This window comes from Crotalus tigris, unplaced genomic scaffold (assembly GCF_016545835.1).
Source record: "Crotalus tigris isolate CLP2741 ecotype Arizona unplaced genomic scaffold, ASM1654583v1 scf7180000017710.2780689, whole genome shotgun sequence".
NCBI lineage: Eukaryota > Metazoa > Chordata > Lepidosauria > Squamata > Viperidae > Crotalus > Crotalus tigris.
The window spans coordinates 2,733,721-2,746,152 of record NW_024096582.1 but is presented as its reverse complement, the minus strand read 5'-3'; the positions used below and the strand labels follow the sequence as shown (position 1 = coordinate 2,746,152).

The window sequence follows — 12,432 nt, the reverse complement described above, 5'->3', positions numbered from 1 at the left end:
TGGATGGAGTCACTGAAGCAGTAGACGTGAGCTTAAATGGATTCCAGACGATGGCAGAGGACAGGAAGACCTGGAGGAACGTTGTCCATGGGGTCGCGATGGGTCGGACATGACTTCGCAACTAACAACAACATAAATATGACTCACAGAATAGCCCAAAGCACCTATTCCACGTAGAGAGAAGTTGCCAGCACAAATCCTGAAGCTTGGGGAGACTCGATGGGATCCTGCGACATTATCCTGGGACACGTAGATTTGCCTTCCGTTGTGAAATATGTTTTCTGCTCACCGTGTTCCAGCCAAACCCCAAACTCAAGGACCACGTCCAAAAAGAAAGTAAAACAAAACAAAACTTAAACAACGCCCCCCCCCCCAAAAAAAACCCAATGCAGTGTTTTGGTGCAGGTTATATAACAACGACATTTCCATCACAAGATAACGGGGCATCAAAAGACAACATTCCTGAAGCGCACATGCTCTGCCAGCCTCCGTACGAAACAGCTAAGGAACCCCTAATGCATTTCTACTTATGCAAGAGGTGTGTATATATATATATATATATATATATATATATATATATATATATATATATATATATATACACCTCTTGCATAGAGGTGTCTTGGCGACGTTTTGACGAAGTCCCATTCATCATCTTCAGGCTGTGTTTTCGGCTTCGTGCTTCTAGGAGCAATGTGTGATTGTAGCTGTTAAAAGGAAGAAACAGCTATGATCACACATTGCTCCTAGAAGCACGAAGCCGAAAACACCAGCCTGAAGATGACGAATGGGACTTTGTCGAAATGTCGCCAAGACACTTCCAATCTGACGCGGGAGAAAACCCGAATAACCAAAGACCTACATATATCTATATCTATATCTATATATAGATACAGCCCTTTTCAGAAGTAGGATTTGGAAGGCCAACATTAGGATACTAAGTACCTCCATTTTTTCACAACTATCTCTTTCCTGCCGGGCCTTCAAGCCGTGTTTCCGTTGCGTGTCGGCCCACGCAGAAGGATTCTCGCATCCTTTCCTACACTTAGATATTTTAACCATCAAATCATCATTGTCGCCGCCGTTGCCTTCTTCTTCCTCTTCTTGTCCTCCTCCTCGTCCTCCTCTTTTCTTTTCTTTTCTTTTTAATTTAATTAAATAATCTGCGAATGTGCTTGCAGGCTTTCTTCAAAAAAAAAAGAACAACAACAAAAAAAAAACCCAAAACTCAAATGGCTCAGAAGGCAAAACGTTTTGCTGCAAAAGGGCCCGGTGGCCCCTCCCCGTAAGGACCACGAAGAGAAAGCGGGGGAGGGGGCACCACCAGCCCCCCCCCTCACCCCCATGGCGGTTCATCTCAGCTGTCCAATCCGAGTTGTGTTTCAATGTCCACGCGGCAGATGGGGCATTTCTTGCTGGTTGCCAGCCACTGGTCGACGCACACTTGGTGAAAGAGATGCATGCACGGCAAACGCCTGGAAGAAGAACAAAAGTCCTCGTTACTCAGGTGGGAAATGCCAGAATTAGCCTTTATCAACTGCAATGGCAGGAAATTAAAATAAGACCTGTAAAGGAGAATGTTCGTGGCTCAGGGTTGAAATGAGGGGGGTCTTTGGAGCTCTCTGAACGGGGCTGTTTTCTTGCAGATGTTTCATTATCCAAACTAAGTAACATCAGCAGTCTTTGCTACCCTCCCTTCCTCTCCCCTCTCCACTCTCCACTCTACGCTCTCCCCTCTCGTCCCCTCTCCACTCTATGCTCTCCTCCCCTCCCCTTCTTCATCCATTTATCCCCTTTCCTTTCCTTTCCTCTCCCCTCCTCTCCTCTCCTTCCCTTCCCTTCTTCATCCATTTACTTCCTTTCCCTTCTCTCTAACTTCTTTCCTTCCCTTCCCTTCCCTTTTCTTCCCTTTCCTTTCCTTTCCCTTCCTTTCCTTCTCCTTCCTTCCTCCCTCCCATCTGTTTCCTTCCTTCCACCCTCCCTCCCTCCCTCCCACCCATCTCCCTCCCTCCCTTCCTTCCCTCTCCTTCCTCCCTCCCTCCCTCTCCTTTCTTGATTAGTTCGTTTTTTTCTTTTTTAAATATGTTTTTATTGCAGGGGTCTTCCAACTTGGCCCTTTGATGACTGGTGGACTTCAACTCCCAGAATTCCTCAGTCGGCCATTTTGATGAAACTACGGGCTTGGATCCAAACCAGGGGCCTTCCAACTTGGCTCTTTTATGATTGGTGGACTTCAACTCCCAGAATTCCTCAGTCGGCCATTTTGATGAAACTGCAGGCTTGGATCCTGACCAGGGGTCTTCAAACGTGGCCCTTTGATGACTGGTGGACTTCAACTCCCAGAATTCCTCAGTCGGCCATTTTGATGAAACTGCGGGCTTGGATCCAGACCAGGGGTCTTCAAACCTGGCCCTTTGATGACTGCTTCCTGGCTGAGGAATTCTGGGAGTTGAAGTCCACCAGTCATAAAAGGGCCAAGTTTGAAGACCCCCCGCAATCTAAATGGTTAAACAATTGGTAAGCTTTGGTTTAGAAATGTGTTGCTTATTTGATTGTGTCAATGCTGTCAAGCTAAAAAAATGTTGTACTTTTTGAATATTCGAACAGAGAATAGACTAGAATGTTTGTTATTAGTTTAACACTATGTTGTTATTGTCGATGTTGTTTTTAACGCTATACTTCAAAAGCACAAAACGTATTAAATATTAATATTAAATACTTCAATATTAACTGAATTGTTCAGTCAAAAAAAGAGGTATACAAGGGGTTTTTTTCCCTTTGGATGACCCTGTAATCCTTTCATTTGGGATAGAGCTGAGGGTTTACTAGCCGGATGCCCTTCCTGATACCTACACAAAGTTCACAGGAGATATTTTTTTTTCTCTTTGGGTCCTGAGAGAGAAAAACATCTCTCATTGACTAGGATAGTGGTGGGATTCAGCCAGTTCACACCAGTTCAGCAGAACCGGTAGCTAATTTTTTGTTGCCCAGGCCCAGAATGGACTTCCAGAAGCGGCATCCATGTAGAGAACCAGTTGTTCACACATTTGAATTCCACCACTGGATGGATGGATAGATAGATAGATAGATAGATAGATAGATAGATAGATAGATAGATAGATAGATAGATAGATAGATAGATAGATAGATAGGTAGGTAGGTAGGTAGGTAGATAGGTAGATAGATGAATAATATAGATTAGATAGATAGATAGATGATAGATAGATAGATAGATAGATAGATAGATAGATAGATAGATAGATGAATAATAGATAGATAGATATAGATGAATAATAGATAGATAGATTAGATAGCTAGATTATAGCTAGCTAGCTAGCTAGCTAGCTAGATAGATAGATAGATAGATAGATAGATAGATAGATAGATAGATAGATAGACAGATAGATATTTGTTTTTTGAGGTTTTCGTGGGTGTTTGTATGTAGGTCTTTGATTATTCGGGTTTTCTCCCGTGTCAAATTGGAAGTGTCTTGGCGACGTTTCGATGAAGTCTCATTCATCATCTTCAGGCTGGTGTTTTCAGCTTCGTGCTTCTAGGAGCAATGTGTGATCATAGCTGTTTCTTCCTTTTAACTGCCAGTGGGGGTATGAACTGATTGGATGAGAGCTTGGCTGTGTTCTGATTGTATGGAGGTGTGTTCTGATTGGTTAGGAGCTTGGCTGTACTCTGATTGGATGGGGGGGTGGCCGTGCTCTGATTGGAAGTGAAACAATAGCAATGCAGCTCACCATCCCACATCCCCGTGCAACTCAGACTAACCTGAGCACAAAAAAGCCCCCACCCAAACAGAACACACCCCCAACCAATCAGAGCACAGCCAACCCCCCATCCAATCAGAGTACAGCCAAGCTCCTAACCAATCAGAACACACCTCCATCCAATCAGAATACAGCCAGGCTCTCATCCAATCAGTTCATACCCCCACTGGCAGTTAAAAGGAAGAAACAGCTACGATCACACATTGCTCCTAGAAGCACGAAGCCGAAAACACCAGCCTGAAGATGACGGATGAAAGTTCGTCGAAACGTTGCCAAGACACTTCCAATTTGACACGGGAGGAAACCCGAATAACCAAAGACTTACATAGGTAGATATACATACAGATAGATAGATAGATAGATAGATAGATAGATAGATAGATAGATAGATAGATACATACATACATACATACATACATACATACATACATACATACATACATACAGGAGTGAGATTCAGCCGATTCGCACCACTTTGGCAGAACCGGTAGCTAATTTTTTGTTGCCCAGGCCCAGAATGGACTTCCGGAAGTGGCATCCATGTAGAGAACCGGTTGTTCATACATTTGAATCCCACCACTGGATGGATGGATAGATAGATAGATAGATAGATAGATAGATAGATAGATAGATAGATAGATAGATAGATAGATAGATAGACAGACAGATGAATAATTAATAGATAGATAGATAGATAGATAGATAGATAGATAGATAGATAGATAGATAGATAGATAGACAAGTGGGATTGAGGCAATTCGCACCACTTCGGCAAAACCAGTAGCTAATTTTTTCTTGCCCAGGCCCAAACTAAGACATTTGATGTACAAGAATTCCCGTCAGAGTCGCGATACCTCACATCCTCGCCATCTTCAAGCACTGAAAGACAGATGGTGCATTTCTCTTCCGTATCTGACTCTTCTCCTTCTTTTTCTGTTTTGTCCTCCTGCGGCCATCGCTGTCGGCAAAGTCACCAAAGCAAAAAAACCCCAAAAAAAACAAAAACAAAAAAAGCCCAGCGTCACAACAGATGCTACTCAAATGCCAGTAAGAATGGAGAAGTTCATAGCTGTGGTCCAGAAATATTGGAAAGAATTTCCACTGGGAATTAGAGAGAGGGATAGGAACCAGCTCTAATTCACAATTCGACCCATTTCTTTGGGGAACGACGGTTAATGGATACACCTTGTCTTCCCCCCCCGCCCCCTCCCGCCCCCGCTGAGAAGCATCCTCAGTGCACACTTTCATTGGTTCCCTCATAAGGGCATCCGCTGAGTCTCCGGAAGGCTGCATTTTTAAGAGAACATTGATCTTAAGAAGGTTTTTATTATTATTATTATTGCCCTCTGGTCTGTGCACGCTGTTAGCTTTCCCTGACTTTCGAAATAGCCCAGTTTTTCAGATTTCGTCACAAGGAACAAACAGAGAAATCAAAGCAAGCCTTGTTTTTCTCTCTCCTTCAGCATTCAGGGGTAGAATGGATAGACAGACGGGCAGACAGTTGGAGAGAAGGAAGGACAGTTGGATGTATAGCTAGATGGATGGATCGATGGATGGATGGAGGGAGGGAGGGAGGGAAGGAAGGAAGGAAGGAAAGAAAGAAAGAAGGAAGAAGGAAGAAGAATGAGTGTGAGGAAGGAAGGAAGGGAGGAAGGAAAGAAGGGAGGAAGGAGAATGAATGTAAGGAAGGAAGGAAGAAGAATGGAAGGAAGGAAGGAAGGAAGGAAGGAAAGAAGGAAGGAAGGAAGGGAGGAAGGGAGGAGGGAGAATGAGTGTGAGGAAGGAAGGAAGGAAGGAAGGAAGGAGAATGAGTGTGAGGAAGGAAGGAAGGAAGGAAGAAGAATGAGAGGAAGGAAGGAAGGAAGAAGAATGAGTGTGAGGAAGGAGGGAAGGAAGGAAGAAGAATGAGTGTAAGGAAGGAAGGAAGGAAGGAAGAAGAATGAGGGAGGAAGGAAGGAAGGAAGGAAGAAGAATGAGAGGAAGGAAGGAAGGAAGAAGAATGAGTGTAAGGAAGGAAGGAAGAAGAATGAGTGTGAGGAAGGAGGGAAGGAAGGAAGAAGAATGAGTGTAAGGAAGGAAGGAAGGAAGGAAGAAGAATGAGTGTAAGGAAGGAAGGAAGAAGAATGAGTGTGAGGAAGGAGGGAAGGAAGGAAGAAGAATGAGTGTGAGGAAGGAGGGAAGGAAGGAAGAAGAATGAGTGTAAGGAAGGAAGGAAGGAAGGAAGAAGAATGAGTGTAAGGAAGGAAGGAAGAAGAATGAGTGTGAGGAAGGAGGGAAGGAAGGAAGAAGAATGAGAGGAAGCAAGGAAGGAAGGAAAGAAGGAGGAAGAAGAATGAGGGAGGGAGGAAGGAAGGAAGAAGAATGAGAGGAAGCAAGGAAGGAACGTGCGAGAATACATCAGAAGCGTTCCAGGGCTGCGGGGTATAGAAAAGGTTGTGAACCGCTGATCTAACTCAGTGCTTACCTTCTTGTATTTGTGTGGGAAAGTGAACCGTTCAATGGTGTTTTGCACAGCTCCCCTACTCACACTTCCCAGCCGGTCTTCTAGTTGTAACAACTCCTAGATCAGAAAAGGCAAAGAGCTTCAGAGAGCTTCTGTCTACCATAGACTGGTTTTAGCCAGCTGTTTCTGTAGCTTTTCCATCTGACCCTCCCAAAAATAAGTTTCCTTTTTTTTTTTAATAAAAAGCCCATTAAGGAGAAAAAATATGCTCTTCATCAGAAATGCAATTATTTTGTGCAGACTTCCTGGCTCGTCCCAAAGTTACGTTATCTTTTTTTTAAAAAACACATTTTATTGGTTTTTTAAAATTCTTAAGAAAAAGTACTCAGGACCCACCATGGTGGTTCGGTGGTCAAACATTCAAAAGTAAAGATATACATAAACAACACAACTCAATAAATTTCACTATCCCCTCTCTATTCCCCTCAATTAACATGATACATTTAAATATTCCATTTCTATTTTAAATTTCTCTCACTATTTAAACCTGTATTATAACTTTATCAGTTTACAATTACAATAGTTTAAATTTAAAACAAGAAATTATCAATTCTAATTCTTAATCTCTTACATCCCTCATTTTATCACCAATCTCATTTATTTCTTCTTCCACTACACAATAGATATCCTAATAGCAATAAAATATTGATCAGCCCTATATTTATGTAATCCCAAAGTCAATCCATGTCTTTAAAATAACGAGATAATATTAAACCTTAATTCATTCAAATTGATTAAACAAAATTCCAGTTACTTATCATGCCTTATCATGTCTTGGTTGTCATACAAGAAATCCATCCTAGTAATTTAAAACATTCCATAAATTATTAAAAACATCCCAATCTAAACAGTCATCATTTTTTCAATTCCAGCGCATAATAATTTTCATATATTTCCCAAATACTACATAAGTACATATATATATATATATATATATATATATATATATATATATATATATATATATATATATATATATATATATATTTGTTTTCTGAGGTTTTTGCGAGTGTTTGTATGTAGGTCTTTGGTTATTCGGGTTTTCTCCCGCGTAAAATTGGAAGTGTCTTGGCGACGCTTCGACAAAGTCCCATTCGTCATCTTCAGGCTGGTGTTTTCAGCTTCGTGCTTCGAGGAGAAATGTGTGGTCTTAGCTGTTTCTTCCTTTTTTTTTTTTTTTTTTTTAGAAAACAGCTAAGACAACACATTGCTCCTCGAAGCACGAAGCTGAAAACACCAGCCTGAAGATGACAAATGGGACTTCGTCGAAACGTCGCCAAGACACTTCCAATTTTACGCGGGAGAAAACCCGAACAACCAAAGACCTACATACAAACACCCGCAAAAACCTCAGAAAACATATTATAAATCTTAATCCTTAAAACAATCCATAAATCCAGTATTGCCTTTTAATCCATTACGTTATCTTGGTCCTCTTCTCCAAGCTGGGTCTTCAGAGATCCACCGAGTAAACCAACAGCTTGGAATTCTGGGAGTTGTAGTCCAACCCTTCAGGGAGATGGTGTATCCAGAGGAGAGGTGTCCAACCATGGCAACTTTAAGACTTGTGGACTTCAAGTCCCGGAATTCTCCAGCCAGCCGTGCTGACTTGGGAATTCTGGGAGTTGAAGTCCACAGGTCTTGAAGTTGGGAGTTGAAGTCCACAGGACTTAAAGTCACCACGGTTGGGCACCTCTCTTCCTTGAAGAAAGAGGTCCTACTAGGAAGTTGGTGAATGGTGAACCTTTGCAAACAAAGAGTCCATGTCTTCGGCTTGCCCCAACATGTCACTGACATGTCACAGACTGGACCGCACAACATGCTCAGCCAGGCACCAGCTCATAGCAAAGGGAGCCTCCAGACACACTTCTTTGACCTCTTCCAAAATTTCTGGGGCCTTCCATGAGTTTCTGAAGAGTTCTTCTGCATGCCCCAGTCTTCTCCTGGATCTGGTCTGGATCTGGACTTTTGCTAGCAAAGGGCTATCAGTCTACAGCAAATATTTGCAAAGGCGGTTTAGGGGTCTTCCCTGTTGCTCTAAGTCATCTGGGTCTCTGGTGGGCAGGGTTCCCAGTGCCAAGGTAAGGAGAGAGTCAGGTGTCTTTGTGTCAGACTGTGTCTCCAACTTCTCCTGCCAATCCATATTTAGCAAAGGGAAGTGAGGTGGCAGGTTCTCCTGCTTGAGCAGGGGGCTGGGCTAGAAGACCTCCAAGGTCCCTTCCAGCTCTGTTCTGTTCTGTTCCATCCACTTCACTCCACTCCACTCCACTCCATTCCATTCCATTCTGTTATTCTATTCTATTCTATTCTGTTCTGTTCTGTTCTGTTCTGTTCTGTTCTACTCTATTCTACTCTACTTTACTCTACTCTATATACTCTATTCTACTCTACTCCACTCCATTCAATTCCATTCCACCTTTTCTCTATTCTATTCTATTCTATTCTATTCTATTCTATTCTATTCTATTCTATTCTATTCTATTCTATACTCTACTCTATTCTATTCTACTCTACTCCACTCCATTCCATTCCATTCCATTCCGTAATTCTATTCTATTCTATTCTATTCTATTCTGCTCTGCTCTGCTCTGCTCTATACTCTACTCTATTCTATTCTACTCTACTCCACTCCATTCCATTCCATTCCATTCTGTAATTCTATTCTATTCTTTTCTGTTCTGTTCTATTCTACTCTACTCTACTTTACTCTACTTTATATTCTACTCAACTCTACTCTACTCCACTCCATTCAATTCAATTCCATTCCACATTTTCTCTATTCTATTCTATTCTATTCTATTCTATTCTATTCTATTCTATTCTATTCTATTCTATTCTATTCTATTCTACTCTATTCTACTCTACTCCACTCCATTCCATTCCATTCTGTAATTCTATTCTATTCTATTCTATTCTATTCTATTCTATTCTATTCTTATTCTATTCTATTCTATTCTATTCTTATTCTATTCTATTCTATTCTATTCCATGTTCTACTCTACTCTACTCCATTCCATTCCATTCTGTAATTCTATTCTATTCTATTCTATTCTATTCTATTCTATTCTATTCTATTCTATTCTATTCTATTCTATTCTATTCTATTCTTATTCTATTCTATTCTATTCTTATTCTATTCTATTCTATTCTATTCCATGTTCTACTCTACTCTACTCCACTCCATTCAATTCAATTCCATTCCACATTTTCTCTATTCTATTCTATTCTATTCTATTCTATTCTATTCTATTCTATTCTATTCTATTCTATTCTATTCTATTCTACTCTACTCTATACTCTACTCTATTCTATTCTACTCTACTCCACTCCATTCCATTCCATTCTGTAATTCTATTCTATTCTATTCTATTCTATTCTATTCTATTCTTATTCTATTCTATTCTATTCTATTCCATGTTCTACTCTACTCTACTCTATTCTATTCCAGATTTCTTTTTTCTCTTTGTTTGATTCTTTCCCATCCAAGACAAAAATAAGGGGGAAAATAACAAACCCTCCTCCTCCTCCTCCTCCTCCTCCTCCCCTCCTCCTCCTCCCCCCCCCTCCTCCTCCTCCTCCTTCTTTTCAGGAATAACACACTAAAGGCAAGGGTGCTGAGCTTGGCCATTTTAAGACCTGTGGACTACAACTCCCAGAATTTCCCAATCGGCCACGTTGGCTGGGGAACTCTGGGAGTTGAAGTCCATGAGTCTCAAAGTGGGCAAAGCTGAACTCCCGTGCAGTCAAACCCTAAAACCTGTCCATGTGGGGCAGTCACCCAACAGATGCCGAAATGCTCTCGGCCACTCACCTCATGACTTTCTCGCACGGCCGAGGGGTGCCGGTTTGGATTCAGTCCCTGAAGAGCAAGCAGCTGAAACTGGGGGTAATTTCTGATCTCGTGGACCACCTGCGAAGCGATGAAGAGACGCAACGGGGAGGGGTCAGCTTCATCAAAGAGCCACTGAAGACGGCTCCTCGCTAAACACCTTGACGGGCTTCCCAAACTGGGCTCTCCCCATTTGGTTGACTCCTCTACCCCCTTCTCATGAGGGTTTGGTGAAAACAAATGTCGTGGCTTCTCCTTCCTCAGTCTGAGGGAAGAAAAGCTCAAGAACTGTGGTGAAACTTTATAATAAAAAAAGCGTTACTTCTTTGTTTGTTTTCCAAAGTCCAGCTCCCTTGGGAAATGTGACAGGTCTAAGCTAGATCAGGACGTTGAAAAGAATGGCCCCTCCCCTCGCGAACAGCAAATCACTTCCAGATTTTATTGAGAAAAACTACACAGAAATATCCCTCAAGTCACTACTCGTTGATGATGGAAGGAAGGAAGGAAGGGAGGGAGGGAGGGAGGGAGGGAGGGAAGGAGGGAGGGAGGAAGGAATGGAGGGAGGGAGGGAGGGAGGAACGGATGGAGGGAGGGAGGGAGGGAAGGAAGGAAGGAAGGGAGGGAGGGAGGAAGGGAGGGAGGAAGGAAGGGAGGGAGGGAGGGAGGGAGGGAGGGAGGAACGGAGGGAGGGAAGGAAGGAAGGGAGGGAGGGAAGAAGGAACGGAGGGAGGAAAGGAAGGAATGGAGGGAGGGAGGGAGGGAAGATTGAAGGGAGGAAGGAAGGAAGAAGAAAGAAGGATGGAAGAGGGGGAGGGAGGGGGGAAGGAAGGAGGAAGAGGGATGGAAGAGGGGAGGGTGGGAGGGTGGGAGGAAGGAAAGAAGGAAGGAAAGAGAAGGAAGAAGGAAGAAGGAAAAAGGGTGGAAGAGGGGGAGGGAGGGAAGGAAGGAAGGAGGGAGGGAGGAATTAAGGAGAAACCTCCTGACAATGAGGACAATCAACCAGTGGAACAGCGTGCCATGAGAAATCGTGGGTGCTCCATCACTGGAGGTTTTTAAGAAGAGGCTGGACAGTCACTTGTCTGAGATGGCATAGGTTCTCCTGCTTGAGCAGGGGCTGGACTAGAAAACCTCCAAGGTCCCTTCCAGCTCTATTCTATTCTGTTCTGTTCTGTTCCGTTCCATTCCATTCCATATTTTCTATTCTATTCTATTCTATTCTATTCTATTCTATTCTATTCTATTCTATTCTATTCTATTCTATTCTATTTGGAGTCAAATTTGGAGTTGAAAATAAATCAGGCTACCAATTAGACCAGCCTTATATTCTGGGACCGGCATTATACTTCTCACAACAGTGGAACCATTTCCTTGGAATGCAATCTGGATCTTTCCCCTTGCAAGCCACGGATTTATGACTTTTCCAGTGCAGCTTGCATTATTTCTGACCTCTAACCGTCTCTGCTAACGTCCCCTTGACTTACCATCTGTGTGGAGGATGTATTCTGGGGAAAATGGTGCAGTCTTTGTGACGCCAAATAGTGCTGATAATGTTGAGGGACTGGCCTGACCTGGAACTGGTTGTGACCCAGACCGGCGTCAACACTGAGATCCCTAGAAGGACAAAAATCAAAATCAGGAATCCGTAAAATGGACAGAGTGATCCTCCTGGCCTTTGGAGAACTTTCCCTTGTCAAAGTACCTACATTCATTTCCTACCTGCATTGCTAATGGCTAGCCCGGGGGTACACAATCTGGGCTCTTTTATGACTCGTGGACTTCAACTCCCAGAATTCCTGAACCACCTGTGCTGGCTCAGGAATTCTGGGAGTTGAAGTCCACACAAGTCTTGAAGGGGCCAAAGTTTCCCTCATGCTGGCTCAGGAATTCTGGGAGTTGAAGTCCACCAGTCACGAAGGGGCCAAAGTTTCCCTCATGCCGGCTCAGGAATTCTGGGAGTTGAAGTCCACCAGTCATCAAGGGAGCCATAGTTCCCCCACGCTGGCTCAGAAATTCTGGGAGTTGAAGTCCACCAGTCATGAAGGGGCCATACTTCCCCCATGCTGGCTCAGGAATTCTGGGAGTTGAAGTCCATGAGCCATAAAAGAGCCACGGTTGCCTACCCCTGGGCTAGCTGTTAAGAGATCCTGGAGGAAAAGGGGGAAAAGACACCACAGGGTGATCGTCCGATATCCAAGTCTAACAGGAGAGCTAATTTTCCAGAGTTGGAGGAAGTTTTAAGGGCATTTTTAATTTTTTTTATTTATTTATTTTTGCTGTTACACTTCCTTAAGGGGAATCTTAACGTACATGCCTATTCTTAA

The 12,432-nt window shown here is 43.0% G+C and overlaps 1 protein-coding gene across 1 annotated transcript in view; it reads right to left on the bottom strand.

Annotated features, from left to right (window-relative positions):
* Window positions 1–795: 795 nt before the first annotated feature.
* The window catches only part of RNF165 (ring finger protein 165), a 96,500-nt gene continuing 84,863 nt past the window's right edge, over window positions 796–12,432 (bottom strand). Inside the window, exons 4-8 of the mRNA XM_039338646.1 lie at window positions 11,593–11,722; window positions 10,094–10,192; window positions 6,244–6,339; window positions 4,634–4,737; window positions 796–1,475 (exon numbers count right to left, since the gene is read on the bottom strand). Coding sequence (XP_039194580.1) covers window positions 1,358–1,475; window positions 4,634–4,737; window positions 6,244–6,339; window positions 10,094–10,192; window positions 11,593–11,722 — 547 coding nt within the window. The 3' untranslated portion in view covers window positions 796–1,357. The remainder of the gene's footprint in view (window positions 1,476–4,633; window positions 4,738–6,243; window positions 6,340–10,093; window positions 10,193–11,592; window positions 11,723–12,432) is intronic.